The sequence below is a fragment of the Sphaerodactylus townsendi genome, linkage group LG06 (genome assembly GCF_021028975.2).
Source record: "Sphaerodactylus townsendi isolate TG3544 linkage group LG06, MPM_Stown_v2.3, whole genome shotgun sequence".
In the NCBI taxonomy this organism is placed as follows: domain Eukaryota; kingdom Metazoa; phylum Chordata; class Lepidosauria; order Squamata; family Sphaerodactylidae; genus Sphaerodactylus; species Sphaerodactylus townsendi.
The window spans coordinates 87941956-87960070 of record NC_059430.1 but is presented as its reverse complement, the minus strand read 5'-3'; the positions used below and the strand labels follow the sequence as shown (position 1 = coordinate 87960070).

The 18115-nt window shown below is 37.7% G+C and overlaps 1 protein-coding gene across 1 annotated transcript in view; it reads right to left on the bottom strand.

The window, feature by feature from the left end:
• Nucleotides 1-5580: 5580 nt before the first annotated feature.
• The window catches only part of RSBN1L (round spermatid basic protein 1 like), a 48493-nt gene continuing 35958 nt past the window's right edge, over nucleotides 5581-18115 (bottom strand). The window contains exons 6-8 of the mRNA XM_048499457.1: nucleotides 15582-15749; nucleotides 14162-14270; nucleotides 5581-14073 (exon numbers count right to left, since the gene is read on the bottom strand). Coding sequence (XP_048355414.1) covers nucleotides 13444-14073; nucleotides 14162-14270; nucleotides 15582-15749 — 907 coding nt within the window. The 3' untranslated portion in view covers nucleotides 5581-13443. The remainder of the gene's footprint in view (nucleotides 14074-14161; nucleotides 14271-15581; nucleotides 15750-18115) is intronic.

Genomic DNA, 18115 nt, shown 5'->3' with positions numbered 1-18115 from the left:
TCTGCAGAATTGCAAACAACAATAAACTCACGAACACTGAAGAAGAAGCTTATGGATGGTTATTTGTGAGTAACCAGACAGAGTTTTAGCTCTGAACACAAGGGCTCTGCCCTGGTGCCTAACAATGGTGGTGGCCCGTCGTACGGAGTGAATTAATCTTGATCTAGCTTTCTGGTTTGGACAGTCTCTCTCTGTAAAGCTTCCTCCTTTTAGGGCGGTCAGGGTCACTGTTCCATTCTGCAGCTCAGCATCCGGGATTGAAGACCTCGGACAACTTTTTTAACAGAGAAACCAATTCTTCAGTGCTCAGACTTTTAAAGCAAAGATTCCTGAAATAGGGAATCCCTGAAGGTAACAGTTAGAGCAAGGATTTCTGGAACCACAGGATATCTTAAGGTAGGTCCTGAAATAGGGGACATTTCAAGATGGTTGAAGTAGTGGTTATTGAAATACACTCACACTACAGGAGAGGGAGGAGGAAGGACGCAGACTTTCTCAGAGGTTTCAAAAGGTGAGGGCATGGCCCCTCAATTCAGACCCCCCCCCTATAAAGGCACAAGAGATGCTTAATGGTAGAATAAAGGGAGGAGGAAAGTGCACGCTTCTTTCAGAGGTCTCTCAGGATGGGAGGTATGAGTGATAAAAAAAGTCTCGATAATCCCGGAGACCCCCCCCTGGCAATAAGGTTGAGGTCCAGTGGGACCAAAGATGACCCTATTGTTTTAAAAGGTATGTAGATTGCCGTGGTTCCCCAGGTATAAGACAGTATCTTATGTTGATTTTGCTCCCCAAAAGATGTGCTGTGTCTTTGTTTTTCAAGGGAGATGTCTTATATTAGGGGAAACAAGGTAAAAGTTTAAATGGCTAGCCAAGAGTGTAAAAAAAAAAAAGATTATTGTGTATTTAAAAGTCTTCTTTTTTGTGAGTTTAGCTAATTTTTAAGAGCTCTTTTATTTTAAGAAAATATTTCTGATAAAAAAAGAATTAAAAACAGGCTGTTTAAAAGTAAAAAAAAGAAAAAAAAATGCTTTTATTTTAGAGCAGTATTTTTTTACAACAGGAGAGGGAGGAAAATCCTGCTGCCTCAGTGGTTCGATCATGTTTGTGTGTGTGTGAGAGAGAGAGGCTTTTTAGCCGTACGCGGGAACTGAAAGAAGGGGGAGCTGCAGCTATGTTAAAGTTTCTGTTTAGTTACAGAGACTAGAGGCATGGAGAAGCAAGAGTTTTTAGTTTAAGGAATGCGGAAAATGAGAAAGAGGCAGAGGGAAGAAGAAGAGGGGGTTGCCACCATTTGAATAAACAACCCTCTGCCTCGAGAAGGAATCAGAGTATAAAATGTAAAAAGGAGGGAAGCAGAATGATGTTTAAAGATGAATTTATGATGGCAGTTAAATAAGAAAGTAAATTGAAAATAGGATGGATATTTATAAAACATAAATTGTAAAAAGGATAACATGAGGCTGGTCCTCAGTCCTTATAAACAGGGGCAAATGGGAGAGGAGAGCTAAAATGTTGCAACATTAATTAGGAGAAAGCAAATGCGTTTTGAGGTAATAAAAGTATGTTTTGAGTAAGTTAAAGTAACAGGATAAAGAAAAGGGGGCTGAGTTAGTTAGTTTCCTTAATGAAATGACATGTTTTAGTAATGCAACAAAATATGAATAGCATAGTAGTTTTAAGAAATTTTAAGATATTTGAACCTAGTGTTTTTAAAGATAATGTAGCCTTGTACCCAGTTTCCAAAAGACCCCAAAAAATTTAAACAGAGGTTTAGTATCAAGAACCAGTTTTAATAGCTGCAGGAGAAACCAGGGGAAACTGGGGCACATGTTTGCACTTTTAAAATTTAAAATTTCAGAATTGAAGTGAAGAGTAGAGCCTCCAGAAACGAACGCAGTATTTTCTGACAGGCTGTCTGCTTCCAAATTATTCAGGGAGAAAAAGCTGTATTGAATTACGTAAGATGAGATGGCAGGCTGCATGCCTGAAGAAAAAGGAGAGATAAAGAATTAACCCTTTTCTAACTGTGAGATGCCAGCTCCACTTAGTAAAGGGTGTGAAAGTTAATGAAGATAATTAAGAGATTAGAGCACTTTCCTTATAAGGAAAGGCTGCAGTGTTTAAGATTTTTTTAGTTTAGAGAAGAGACGTCTGGGGGGGATATGATTGAAGTTTATAAAATTATGCGTAGGAAAAAAATGTTGACAGAAAACAATTTTCCTATCTTTCTAATGGTATTCAAAGCAGGGGGGGGGCATACATTGAAAATGTTGGGGATAGAAGGGGAGAGATTAGGATTAATAAAAAGAAACATTTCTTTACGCAATGTGTGATTAGTGTTTAAAATATGCTGCTACAGGGAGGTGGGGATGGCCACTAGCCTGGATAGCTTTAAAGGGGTTTGGACAGATTTTATGGAGGAGAAGCCGAACTATGGCTACCAATCTTGATCCTCCTTGATTTGGGATGGCAAACTGCCAGGAAATTTATGACATGCTCATTTGCTTAAATATGAAGCTGTGTTACTGGAACAAACAGATTTAGTGTTAAACACAGACTTATTGTTGTTAAGAAGAAATGAGAATGTAAATATCTATACAGATTCAAAATATTCACATGGGGTTATTCAAACCTTTGGGAAATTATAAAAGGAAAGGGGTCTTTTGAATACAAGGGGGAAATCTTTGGCACACGAACAGTTAGTGGAAAAAGTTCTAAAAGCTTTAGAACTCCCAGGCCAAGTATCAGTGCTACATGTCAAAAGGACATCAAACAGGTAGCTCTGAAAATTTGGCTGACCAAGTAGAAAGAAAAAAAAAAATATTTGAGACACTTAATAGCACGAAGGAGGGTGACTGTTTTTAAATGGGGTTTTTTTAGAGTAATAAAGGGAAAAGGCACAATGAGTTTGTAGTAGTGGATGGGGAAACAAGTAAAATTTTGGAGGCAAGGAGACTGTCTAATACCTGGTCAGCCCAAATTTGCGAGCTTTATGCATTGAATCAGGCATTACAAAAGTTAAAATACCAGGATGAAATGCTTTTAGGGTGTCATACTTTTTTTGGGGAAAAAAAAGAGGATTCTAAGATAGAAGGGGAGAAGAAAAAAAAGTTGTTCTAGAATCAGGGGTGTGGTTTATGGGAGATGATCATAGGTGGGTTGGTAGAGCAGTAGCCTGTTTGGTGCTGCTTGAGGTAAGCCACAGGGGTATCAGTGTGTTGGAAAACAATAAATGTTTTTGATAAAGTTTTATAATGAGGGATAGGGTAAATAATTGTATAAAAATTATAAAATTTGGAAGGGGAAAAAGGGTTTGTGTTTTTGTAAAATGTATTAAATATATATAGTTCTTTGAAAGTAATATAGGGGGAAAGGTCAAGGGTATGTAATTATGAAATATATGTAAAGAAAAAGTTGGGAAAAGTAGAAATTGGAACATGGGTAAATATAGCCAACAAATTCTGGCCAAGTTAAGGAAAAGTCTGCCTTTAAATGAAAAATTCTTCTTTTGGTTTTATTCGAGTTCAAAACATAACCATGGAATTATATTTTGCTTTTTAAGTGATGTGCAGCATTTTTATATGGGATGTTATTTTACCACATGAGGGGGTGATTTTTGAAATTAATGATTGTTATTAGGAAATGTGCTGCTGGTCTGGCCTTTGTTTCTGTTTTGTTTCTGACTTGAGGCGGCTTGGAGGTCAGTTCATAAGTTCTTGCCTGGAGACTGAGTCCTGTTGAAGCACTGAAAAAAAAAAAAAAGTGTCCTTAGAGGCAAAAGTGGAGTTGGGCCTTATTAAGTGCTGTTGGCGACAGAAGTATCAGTAAGGACAGAGCGTGGATAGAGCATTATATACTGGACAAAGCTTCATTGCCTCTTGAGCCTGAACTGCTGTTATGCATCCAGACCAGCTGTTTAAACTGACTTTGAGAAGAAAGCCAGACAACAAAACTGAACTTAAATTTTAATATTTAACTTCAGGACATTGACAGTTGAAAACTATAAGAAGACAATCCTGTTGGATACTAGAGAAGAAATTGCAGAACTTTGCTTTTTAAATTTAAAACCCCTCATAATTTCATATGGACTTAGTTTAAAAAAAAAATGAAAGGACTTTTATTGGCAGAAATGGGAGAGATAGGAGTTTTCAGATAGTGGGGAGGGTGCATTGTTTTATTGTATTATGGAAAGAGGAGAAAAACTTCTAGCTTCTGAGACTAATAGGTTACAGTCACGGTGATAAAGGTATCAGGACTGAAGGGCCTACAGTACTCTAATTGAGGTGAAATGGGTACTTAATATTGTAATCAATTTTGATATAAGTGGTGTCATATAGTACATGCATTATATTAGTGGTGTGGGGGTTACCTTTTTCTAGTGTAGACAGAATGTTATAATAATAAGTTTTATAAAGTAGTAAGGTTAATGTTATTAGTGGCAAATGTTCTAAAATGTTGAGTATGCTCTAGAGAGCCTTTTTCTACTTGAGAGATGGGTTGGGTGGCTTACTAATTGAATTTCTTATTTGTGGTTAAAAAAAATGTCTTTATGTTTATTTTAATGGTGACATAGTAATGGGTTATTATATGTATTTGTATGCAATGTTTATTACCTTTAAGCAGTTGTGCACATGCTACACGTCACAAGGTTCAATGGCTTTAGTTACAGAAAAGCACACTTATTTTAGAAGAGCACCAAGTTAACGCAGAGAAAAATAATACAATTATGTAAATGCAAGTTTTAGTGGCTTAAAACAGTATGAAAAAGGAAAAGGATGGATTGATATGTACACATATATAGTTCACAGTGTTTTAAGCCATATATATATATATAGTAGCCTGCACAAAAGGGTGGAGCATGTTATATAAAATCATCTTAGCTAACATCCCTGCAGAGGCTTGGAATTGAAGTTGCTGAAAATCCAAGGTATTAAACACAAAGAATGTGAAGGGGTGCCAAGGAGCAGCCTGACACTAGCTCTAAGTTGAAAGGAACGGGGCCTCTCAGTAGAGATTAGCTAGCAAGATGTTCACAAAATAGATAAGAGTTAGCAGAAGACTTGATTGCTATAGAAACTGTGTACATGAGGTGTTTTTAGACTCAAGTTACATTAAAAATATGAGATGGAAAGGTGTGGTAAGAGGTGGGATAAGATGACCAGGTCTGTACGTTTACTTGACTCAACCCAATGAGCAAGAAACGGGGAGGTATGTTTTTGTAACTATAAATTATGTTACACAAGCAACAGCCCCTTTGAACCTCCTCCCTGTTGCTAACAGAGGAGAGTTCCCTCTTCTGCGCAGAATTGAAACAATAAACTCTGAACACTGAAGAAGCTTATGGATGGTTATTTGTGAGTAACCGGACAGAGTTTTAGCTCTGAACACAGGGCTCTGCCCTGTGCCTAACATGACTTATAGACCAGGTGTGCATAGGGTATATAAGCCTGAACCAGCAAGGATTTTCCCCCCATAGAACTGTCATATGAAGCCCTGCCATGAGGGACTCTGGGGGTGAATCAGCAGCACATGTAACATCTGAATGTGTCATTCCCAAAATAGAATTAAAAACACACAAGGTAAATTGCAGAAAACTTTTTTTTAATTTGATGGACAACTTGGATAAGGTGGATAAAGGAGGCAGAAAAATGGAAATTCGAGAGAATACATATTTTTCTGATAGACACAGATCTTTTTTCAATAGATATGATTTGGATTTCTACAGACATAGCTACTAAGGTAGCTAAGGCAGAAACATTACCAAATACTTTTCAGATCATAATCATATAAGCCTGATTTGTAAAAGAAAATCTAATACAGTGAAGCCCTACTTCCAAAGACCTCAAATAGTTCAGGGCTGTGAGAAAAAAATTAAACAATTTTTTAAAAATTCAATTTGAAGAATGGGGCAGACTTGAGAACAGTTTGGGATGCAAGTAAAGCATTTATTGGAGGTCACTTGATACAACATAACTGCAAACTTAAGAAAACGAGACGAGAAAATACAACATGTTTTAAAGATTAAGAGGATGATTTTTTAAAATGTACAAGAGATAAGAATATCTCACAGCAAATAAGAATCTTGCAATAACAGGTTTATTATGTATGTAAATGATAAGAGAAATTGAAACAAAACGAACATGTAAAACAAGAAAATTTTGAATCTGCAAACAAACAAGGTTTGCATATAAACTGAAAAGGAGAGTGAAAAATGATATTGAAACCACAAGGAGACAAAGTTTTAACAGATAATGGATGATTCAAAGAACATTTTATAATTATATGAATTTATATGTAGGCCAAGAGGTCCCACTGATTAAAAATAGACTGAGTGCACAAATGCCACAATGAAGCAACACTTGAGATGTTTTGTGAACCTCCAGCAGGACAACTGGTTCAACCTGCTTTCCATAGCAGAATTCTCCTGCAATAATGCAGTAGACTCCTCCACTCATCGAATGCCCTGTATGGCTACAATCCCCAGTTTTATCCTCCAGTGGCACCAACCTTTGCAGTTTCTCATTCAGGAACTCCAAGCTCTTCTCAGTTTTCTCCAGAACCAGATACAACAGGCCAAACAGGCATATTAGATGGCTTCAGACTGGAAATAGTGGCCTGGGAAGGCTCTGAAGGGTGGGGACCAGATTTCGTCCCAACACCTTTTTAGTCTGTGCCTTTCTGGAAATTTGATACCCAGCTCATCAGCCCTTTTCACATAGTGGAACAAGTCAACTCTGTAGCCTACTGGTTGCAACTCCTGGCAACACTGCAGATCCACATGTTCTATCGCTCCCTGCTGGTTCCTGCTGCACCCCAAAACCCACTGCATCCCTCGGCACCACCCTCACCACCACTTATGGTCCAGAGTCATGAGGAGTTTGAAGTAGCCTAAATTCCAGACTCTCTGCATCAGCAAGGGCGGCTTCAATACCTGATCAACTGGAAAGGGTATGGGCGCAAATATCAATCTTGGAAGCCCACCAAGAACATTCATTCTTCCATTCTAGTTTGTTGGTTTCACTATGTATACCGCAAAATCCCAGCCCTGCCCCCAGATGGTGGGGTGGCTGCTAGGGGAGGGGGGAATAGTATCATGGAGCAGCTGGGTCCAATAGTCATTAATGACTCCTCTGATGTAGTCAGCGGGCAAAAGTATTATGGAAAGAAGAAGCCCTCATGGAGCCAGACTTGAATGCATAGCCGGACCAGCAGTGACTCTTCAACACACACACCCCTCCTCCCAATCTCTGAGCTGGCTATGGTAAGGCCAGTATGCTTACATCCTTCACCATCAGACCCTAAAGAATGGGGCAGGAGAAAGGTCCTATAGAACAGGAGTAAGTGTTCACCTGGCAGCCCAGCACTGGACTAGCATTGACAACGAGGATGAGTGTTCACAGGAGCAGGTTTGAAGTGACCAGCAGCTGTAGCACATCACAGACTGCCTGAATAATGTCATATTTATAAGCAGTTGGAAAGGGCATAATTGCATGGAAGCAACACATCTGTTTACTTCTGACCTTGCTGCTACTGCTCTAAAACATCTACTCTATATTGACCAAAATTCTGGACTTGCATTTTCAGATTACCCTTGGATTTACTGCTCTGAGTTCTGGAACTTTTCATTCTTGACCCTTGGAATTAGACCTTAGTGACTAAAAACTGTCAGCATGTGGAGAACACAACAGTGAACAGAGATGTAATACAAGATGGGAGGATTGGGGTATAAAAATAAAGACGGAGACCTATACATTAAGAGCCCTTGCAGATTACTTGGTATTGGTTTTGGAAAACCCCTTATTGAATTTAGAAGGTCAAAACTGAAAGAATTTAATGCATTCGTGAGTTTTAAAGTTAATAAACTTAAAACAAAGGTTTTAATAAAAAATAGAGATTTACAGGATCAAATAGTTGATGGGTAAAATGGGATTAAAGATTGAAAAAAGGTGAAATATTTGAGTATTACACTGACAAATATGAATTATATGTTATGTTTTGTGCTCATATTTTCCTCTTCCTTGTTTTCCCCAGTGAAAAACATGATTGGTGGAGCTAGAGAGGCAGATACAAAGGATATATAGCCCTTCTTAAATAATTAAATAGACAGCCAGAAAGGGCAGCTAAGTTCAATGTGGCAAAGGTTTTCCTTTTATTTGGATTTATATGCACTTGGTTAACTTATCTCAGTAGCAGTCCCAACATCCTTCTCTTGTTCTACACAATAACCTTGAAAAGTTCTGCTGGAGACCATCTCCCAAGAAACTATGCATCTTAAACAGCTTATCTCCAGTGTGACATGTTTGTGAAATTCCAACATTTTAACCCTTTCTGCTGCACTGATAGTACAGACATCTTGCTGTGGAAAACATTTATTCACTATACGAAATGTTAAGAACACTTTTGCCAAAATCTCCAAAGATTTATGATTTTACTCTCCAGTGCCATTTGTAATTCTCTTTAGACCACATTCCCCACCATGTAAGGACTACAACTATGAAAATGAAAGACAGTAACAAGGGTAGAACATGGTTCTGTAAGAACAAGTGCACTTTCAATGGAATAGGAATGAAATCCTCAAAATTACTTTTCTGTCTATGGCTTAGCACAAGGTGTCAAGTTTTTTTAAAAAAATACTGAAGAGTTTTAAGGCTCTTTATTTAAAGACAGCCACAGGAGGAGTATATTTATCAGTCAGATAGATGATTAGAACTAATCTTGATGTAACTAATTAGAGACAGACAGTGAGGCAGAATGAACTTGATCTCTGAATACTATTTCTTATCTCTGTTCTACAAACTGTTCGTTCTGAGACACAAGATTTATTTACAAGCATACACAGGCCTATTTAAATCCTTCTTTGTTTGCATTACTATTTCAGAAGTCTTTAGACAACAATTTGGGAAGTAGTTGTCAAACACCAGTTAACAGTCCATCATAGTGATGATGATAACAACTGCATTAAAGAAACTACATCTGTTACACATGCAGTAGTTAAACACTTGTGCTTTCTGGCACAAGATTTTAACACAGTAGAAAACTAGGACACTAGTTACAATGAAAATGAGAACATGTGATTTTAAGAAAGACGCTAAAGTGCTTTATCTACAACCATAATGCTCATGCCTAATTGTGATTGTCTAATAAACGTAATGGTTTGCTCTCCAGATGTTCATGGACTACAATTCCCATCAGCCCCTGCCAGCATGGCCAATTGGCAGCCATGGCAGGGCTGGGAACTGGCAGGGGATGGGAACTGTAGTCCATAAAATCTGGAGGGCTGCAAGTTTGACGCCTGTGTTCTAGAGAGATAACATTCTCTCAGGCCCCTTCCGCACATGCAGAATAATGCACTTTCAATCCACTTTCACAATTGTTTGCAAGTGGGTTTTGCTATTGCGCACAGTAAAATCCAGCTGCAAAGTGCACTGAAAGTGGATTGAAAGTTCATTATTCTGCATGTGCAGAAGGGGCTTCACACACACACACACACCAGCTAATTCCAATCCCCATCCTGCTTACTCTTAGGGGTGGTGGACTACAGAGACATGAGGGGAAGGGTGTTAGGTCTGAATGTGTCTGAGTCCTTTGGGCCACCCCAGGAGGCTTACTCTTACATGTTGCTTTTGGCCAATCTCTGATGCCACTCCTCAAAACAAGAGAGAAAAGAAGAATTGAAGTTGTCCAAGAGAGAACTAATGGTATTTGAGAAATTAACAAATCCAGATTTTAAAAAGGGCACTAGAGAAAAAAAATCCTACTATTTGTGAGTATTAAACAATGGAATAAGAACCCTCATGTACCTTTAAGACAAATTCATTTTTGGGAAGAGTTTTGTAAGCCAGACGCTACCTTCAATAGATACATAGACTGTCATATACAATTGGCATGTACCCAAAAACTAAAAGGAGCAGAACAGCAAAAGGAATTAAAAAGAGTCCAGAAGGTCCAGTTTACCAGGATACAGCTGTGTTACACTACTGTAGCATAGATGAAAGCAAGATCCTCCCAGAAGACCCACCAAATCCCCACACAAATACTTCTGTTTTTGTTACTGGGTTTAATCTGCCCACTGAATATCTGACAAGATTCTGGTTCAACAAAGCTTATGCCACAGTAAAGTGGTATGGATTTTAGAATGCTGCACGATTTCTCTATTTTGGCAGCAGCAGGCTGGTATGGCTACCTGCTGGAATTAGTCTTTATTAAAGAAAATAGATGGTTGAAGAGAAGCAAACAAGAATATGATAACAAATTTGACAAAAAAATAAACAAAGCAAGATGAGTTATAGCATTAGCTATTTATTTTTATTTGCTCTGATGTGCCAACTAGATTTATCAAATAGTAAGCACTAAAGAAATATAGCTAAAAAGTGAGTTAAATAATAATGCTCATATTAGTAAAGACCTTCCCATGAAATATGCTAGTATGTACCCTTGACTCCATTCTATCCCTGAATACAAGTAGCATTGTCATTTTATGAAAAACTTCCCAAGTTTGGGAACTTGTATGAGTACCAGGTCAGTTACCAAGTTTCATGAGATGTATCTTGAATTACAGAGACTTATATTTGTAAATTATTATTTTAGAAAACTTTTTAGGGCCAGATGTGGATAAAACACCACTACAGACAGACATCAAAAAAAGGTTCTAATTGGAGGTGATACTTATACTTACTGAAGGGTCACAGTTAAACTGGACACTATGTTTGTTATTTAGAAGAATATATTGAAACAGTGACTTACCTGTCACTGGCATTTTTCACGTGGTTATCGGTGCAGTTACATTGGTGGGATTAGCTTTTATATTAGCCAAAGATGGATGCTAGGTATACTTGAGATCCCATCAATGTGATGCACCAAGACCATGAAGAAAAACCACTGTGACAATTCTAGCTTTATTGTACTGAAGTGAGCATGTGCAAGTTCTAAAAATGCTCACAAGCATCAGAATTTTAAAGTGTGGCAAAAACCATATGATATAGAATGCAAATGGCTGAGAGTATTATTTGCTTTTGACCAAGCTGGGGAGATTGAAACTGGTTTCTCTCTATGCCATGGTGATTTGGAAGGGGTAAGCAGGAGAGCATAGAAATGCAAACTTCCATTAGAAAAAAGGACTCTACATTCAAGAGAGAGACCAATGCTAAGCCAACTGAAGCAGTATCCAGTGGCAACCCAATTGGTGAAGATGGCCTTGAAAGCAAAGGATGCTGCAGGCTTCAGAAGAGCCCTTCAGCGAATTGTTTGGACTCATCCTTTCAAGCCCAGAAGATTTTCCAACCTCCCATGAATCTGAAAAAAGTACAGACTCCTCAATAATTTAGAAAAATACTTGACAATTTTAACAGGATACATCTATGAATCATTAAAAAAGCTCAGCTACTGGTATGCAGGCTTCATCAACTTTCAAATCATAATCATTCTCTTCTGTCACTTCTCCTTCCCCAGAATGATTTTGTGTTGTACAGCCTTTTTAGGATTATTCCACATCAAAATGGAAGAACAAACTGCATGATTTAATGCTGCCCTCATGTCAAGAACTCCTTGGATACAGAAAACCAGGACGTCAAGGGAAATGTCAACCCTGAACCTTCCAGTCATAATACTTTTCTTAGACACAGTTCCTGAGGCTGGGGGTCCACTTCCCCAACAAGTTCTGTGTCAATACATGGATGGCTTTGATCATGTCCCAGATTTTTTCTATGATTGTCCTGAAAGAACATACTAGTTCACCTGGTTAAAGATGCAATTTGTTACAAAACAGGAGTTTCTTTTTTCATCTTACCACATTAAGTGACAGAATACTGCCAGTATTCCCATATGAAAGTATATCCAATAGAGCAGTACAAGAGATGGTAATAGTTTGTACTGAATTATGGACTAACATGGAATACATTCTATGTACCAAAACTTTGTAGTAGGAAATATTATTAAGACTGCCACCAGTGCTGTTGCACTATAATGTAACTGTACTGTGTTAGGCTAATTCTTTTTCAAACTATGATCTGACATAACAGGAGTGGATGGCATTATCTCACAGAGCCAGCAAATTAAACAAACATGCAACCTATTAAAAAAAAAAGGCCCCACAAGCTATTCATGATTGAAGACACACTGAACTCTCCAACACAACCATAGTGCCCAAATGCACTTTAGTACATAACTAGGATTCTGATACCTGCATTCAAAAAGTTTTCTAGAAACAGTTATATGCAAGTGCTGAAAAATATGCCTAGTGATGTCTGTTACCTGATTTTGTACTAAGATCCCAAAGAGCCACTTTTGGATATTACAGAAAACTTGAAACAGGCATGTGGTTTTAGCAAAAAGTTAAATAAAATTAAGCCTGACTGGGTTTGTCCAGTGGTGTAGTTCACAATGAAGTGACCTTCCTTCTATCCTTGGACCCCTTTCTCGCCAGCTCAGCAGCTTTCTCATCTCTCTAGTTTTCTAGATGCAAAACATAAGATGTCTAAAATTACCCCCAGTGTTTGCAAGGAGCACTCTCAATTATATAAAAGCATTCCAACATTTTTTTCAAATTTCCTTCAAACAGTTGCCAATCTTTCCCGTATGCAGAACAGCAAGATAAAAAGGAAGTCAAAAGAAGGTTGTATACGCTTTCTGTGGGCTTAGCACAACACTTAGGCTGTTGTAACTAATTATTATTTTGCTCAAAAACATAAAGTAATTAAAATATTATGCAACCATCAATGGAAGATACGACAAAAGAATTGTTTTCCACTTGTCTAACCTCTTAATGAACTTTTCATCCAAATTTTTAAATACATCAGAACTTATAATGGGGTTCTATGAAAAATCATCAGTACAATTACTTGTATGCAAAGATTGACTTTATGCTTGTATCTAAGTATTTTGTTATTTCATGCAAGAATGTTCATGTTTGTTGAAGAGTGGGCATTAAACAAAAAAACCTGGGCTGTTTTTTTTAGAGACCCAAAAATAAAACCATTATTGTTATTATGAACCTTTATTAAGCGGCTCACATTTCAATATAAATCACACTAAAAAGATTTTTCTTTTTTTAAAAAAAAAGCTATTTACACTACAGTGCTGACACATTAAAACGAAAAAAAATCGGTATAAATAAGCTCTATGGAAAAGCCTGGAATTGTCAAAAAGAATTCTGGCTCATCATACAAAAAATATATGTTAAATGTCAGCTCTACTCTAAAACCTACAACTCATATTTAAAGACTTCTTTATGTTACACCTGCAGTGTTTACAGTGCATCTGGCCCTAAGTGCTTTGATACTTTCACAGTTATGGACAGGCACTGAGGAATGTTACAAAGCTACATAAACTATTTTCTGTAACAGATTTGAAGGCAAGTAACAAACTTACCTCACAGAATTTAAGCATCTTTACATTATTATGTCATTAGGTTTTAAAAGGAATTTAAAAACATATATACAAACAATTTCAACACAAAAAGTCCTCTTTCTTGCCATGCAGACTTGAATATGCTGGACCAGTCTGTCTTGTGTCTTCCAGATTCACGCAATCTTCCAGGCACAAGCTGTCCTGCAAGTCTTTGTCATCAGGTTCAAATTCTGAGTCAGTTTCAGACTGAATGTGATCCAACTTTACATTAACATTCTGATATTCCATGGAATTTGGGGCCAATGTCTTTTCAGGAAGGTTAACTTTAACTGGTTCCTCTTTAATCCAGTGAGACGCAGCAGGTTCAGGCTGTGTACGTGAAAATTCCTGTTTTACATATTTAGTGTGCAGACTGCTTACAAATTTGGTGTCTTCGGAGGAATTTTTCTTTTCTGCATGGATCACACTGTCAGTCTGAAGTCCTATCACTGAAGATGTGGGCTCTGTTGGTGGGCCTTTCTCATGGATGGTTGTATGTTCTCCTTCTGAGTGGTACAACTTGAGCCGAACATGCCAAGCCAAACTGCACACAGCTGAAACTGTCTTAAACTGATGCACAACATTCCTTGGGATAAAATAAATATCATTATCAAACAACTGAATTCTTGCATACCGAATGCCTTCCCTTCGTAACTGGTTAAGTTTTGCATCATCCACCCATTGGACACACTAGGGAGAAAAAAAAACAAAATTAAGAATTGTTTGTGAATTAAAAAATAATTTTAGCCAAAGATGGTTAATCGACCAGGAAAGCTACCTGTGAGAGTGGAGGTTCATGCAAGTCTAACTGCATTCGTTGAACTACCTCTAAGAAATCTTCCGCATGAAAACAAATTACGTCTTTGGTAATTAGAGGTTGTTCCACCCTGACAAGGGGAAAAAAATGGAGCCATCAAGCTTATTATAAAAAATTAACACATGGTTTGCAAATATTTTTAAACACAAATACTTTGAAAGCAGAAGAAAGGTGCTGTTCAGTTCACAACAGCCTCATGCAAGACCAGCTGAAATTGTTGCTACTACTTGTATAGAACTATCTGTGACTGACATATAAAATTGACCTCAGTCAAGTTTGCATGAGAAAGCAAAACAATGCAACCACCCCATGAATAATACCCTCCCCCACTTTTTTCAGAGTGCCTGAAAACCAAGAGGACTATATGGGGTTAAATTTAAAGGTATATTCTGTGAATTCAACTTGGATTCAACTCATGGCACCCTGAGCCCTGTTGGGGAGGGTAGAATATAAATAATATATATATATTACAAAAGTCTAGCTTCCTATTTCAATAAACATGCAATTAACTACTTTTCTACACACCGGTTAACAATCCCTTATAACTGCAAAAAGGTCAAATGACTGTTTAAAAAAACAACAAAGAAATTATATTAAATATTATATTATATATTAATTATATATTTAAAATATTAAAAAGTGGCATGTTTCAGTGTAGACTTTTGCAAAAAATGCAAAGCTTAAAAATTTGATTACAACATTAATCAGAAGGAGCATCTGACAGCTGATTCTCTTCTGGAATGTGTTTGTTCTAAAACACAGTCATCCAGTGGTGTAGCGCCAATGGGGCAGCGGCGGGGGGGTTGTTTGCAACACCCTGGGCACACGGAGGGGACTGGCGGTGGCAGGCACTGCTACGGCAGGAGCACAGGGCACACACATGCCCCAGGAGCAGTTCCCCCTCACTCAGCCCCTGCTGTTATCATTTGCTGTAGCAGTAATTTAACTTAACAGAACAACTTAAATTTTAACAGTAAAAGAAATTTATGAAAGGGGTATTCATTTTGAGTGTACAACTCATGTATTATGTTCCCAACCGTCATCAGAACACTTCCATTCCAGAACCATATTACCCCAGTCTGATTATCAATCACATTAAATGTCAATGTGGATCATTTTCAAAAAATGAATGTATAAATGAAACTCACTGATACCAAAGAAACTGCTGATCTGTTGCTGCTACATCAAAGTAAGCATACAAGCATATGAACATGTACACAGTTCTAATTGATTTCTCTGCTTACCAGTCTATAGACAAGAGTCATCTATGAACAATGACGGATCAGTGCTATATTATGCTCAACCCCTCCTTAGGAGGCTATCAGGAAACTCATAAAGGTTTGTTCTGATGTTTTCCCTGAATAATTTGGCAAATACATACCACTCTCCACAATTCACTGCCTTTAATACTCCTACAGCAGCTGTTGTCTGTCGTTCAAACCCTTGTCCTATGTGATCTGCATGAGCTCGTGTCCGGTCTTCAAACAGCATTTCACGAGGCTCACTAGTACGAGGTAGGTACTGCAGGTTTTTTATTTCATTGGTAGTTCTGTTTTTAAAAAAAGTACAGACATAAGCCCAATTTCTCCGTACAGTTTTGTTTCCTTCAAAAGCCACTTTGTTAGTATGTAATTACAGAATGTAGACAAAAAAGGAATGTTACAAAGAGAAACACCAGGCTGAAGTCTGATGTAGTGATAAAAGCCTATCCCTTGTCATAATTTTTCAATTTAATTAATTCTATTTAGATTTTTAGCTTTTAGTGGTTGGTTTCATAAATGTCCTTGACGGACACTGCGATCATTCAGTGAAAATCTGTTTGTGCTCCCTTACCCAAGAGAAGTCCAGTTGGCCTCAACCAGGTTCAGGGCCTTTTCAGCCCTGGCCCCAGCCTGGAGGAATGTCCAATGAGACCAGGGATCTGCTGGATTTAATGTAGTTTCACAGGATAGAGATGCTCCAGCAGGCAAATGTTTGAGGCAGCAATAGTTACTATCTTGGCCTCCCCTTTCCGATTCCTTATTCTTTCATCTCCATTTATCCAGATAAATGCTTGTTCAATTTGTCCTCATTTAAGATCTAGTGGGGCTCAATTATAGGGATAGTTTTAACTGTTTAGATGTTACTGTTGTATTGCTCTAACATTGGAAATGGCCTTGGGTGCAAGAGGGGAGTGGAAGTTAAAAAATTTATACAAATAAATAAAAATATCCAATGAAAAAGTAGATTGTCCTCATACCCTTGCAATAACAAAAGTAATCTACCTTTCACAGATCAGTTTACTGCACTTTGATGGAATGTAACCTGTAGTATATTACAGTCCTATTATCTTTGACTTCACAATAACAAATGTTTTCTTGCTTCTTTCTAAATATATAATTTTCTCTTTGATGCATGATGTTTATCTTACTTTCTGACATATAAACAAAGCCATTTTCTCTTTCACATCACTTCATGACTTATTTTGTCTACAGCAGGCAAAACTAGCTATTTCTCCCCCAGAATCTTCTGACTTGGCCCTTCCTGACAATGCAGCAAACATTTACGGTGGACTAGTTGCAGGTACTTAAGTTGCCATCCTCTCTCTCCCTCTCTCTCTCCCTGCAAGTGTTTAGCACACACAATCAAGTAATCAGTTTCTTCTCCCATCATTGTTTAAGTCCCTGACTGAGATATTAGCACTGGCTAAGAACTCCACCTCCCAATTCAGTCAGTTAATCCACTGGCTGAACTAAGCATATAGCAACATCCTCTGAAGAGTAGCTACATTACAGTTCTTCCAGGAGGAAAACATGGCATTTCTAGTCAAGAAAGCATGCACTTAAGCCACTTTTTTTTTTAACAAAGGCCAAAAACTAAGATGTTTGAGTAGGTGTTCACAGCTACAGACAAAACAAAACACATAGCATTTTTTCTAAAGGCAGCGTGGAAAGAGAAATAAAGATTAAGATAGAAACAACAGCAAGAAATTTAACAAGTCAGACATTTCAACGTATCTTTCCAGACTTTAAAGTTTTAACTTCTAAAATTGTTCAAGCAATTCAAATTCCATTCTGGAAAAGGTCAGGCCATTTGCTGATCCCAACTACTAAGATCTTTCTGGAGAAAATAGTAGTTTGGTATGGTATATGGTGCTAAAATTTGGTACGGAGCTTATTGAAATACTTTTTTTCTATAAAAATGTTTGGGCTTCCCTAGAGATACTAATTTATGCTGAAACTGGTCTCTATACTATTAAGGCCCATATACACAAGAATCTACTTATTACCAACTACTAGGCTGCCTACATTATTTCTGATAGAGTCAATGATAGTTTGTAATTAGAATAACAAATGGGAATTTGTTCTCAAATTATGGTTTTCCTTGGATGTTCCCAGAATACTTGATAGAATCTATCAGGAGGTAGTTGATTAGAATTCCACACGCACGCACGCACGCAGCCCCCCCCCCCCAGGCTTTTAACTAGATATAGAATTGACTCTCCTTTCCTCTGTGTTATCCGCTTAAGACTGACAGCGTCCAACATTATACCTTTCTTACACTCTCTCTTCTGAGGATATCTTTCCGGAGGTCACATTCCTAGACAGTGGAAACTGCTTTTTTGGATGACAACTTTGTAAAAACCTCAACTGAAAATCTCATGTGTGTGTATGTGTTCAGGTACTATTTGCTATACTGCCCCCGGTATGAGGGCTCAAGAATCAGATTCCTATCCAGGCTGTCAGAAACTATTTCCACTTTCCCAGATTTTGTCAAGGGTTATTTCCTGATATCTGACCATGAAAAAGAATATGTTGCTTACAGTAAGGCTTGACAAATCCCAAAGTGCCTAGAAATTTCATTATGGCTCCTGTTTCTTGAGGGGGAGGGGGTTGTAAAACTAATAATGGAAAAATATGGTCAAACATTAACCCT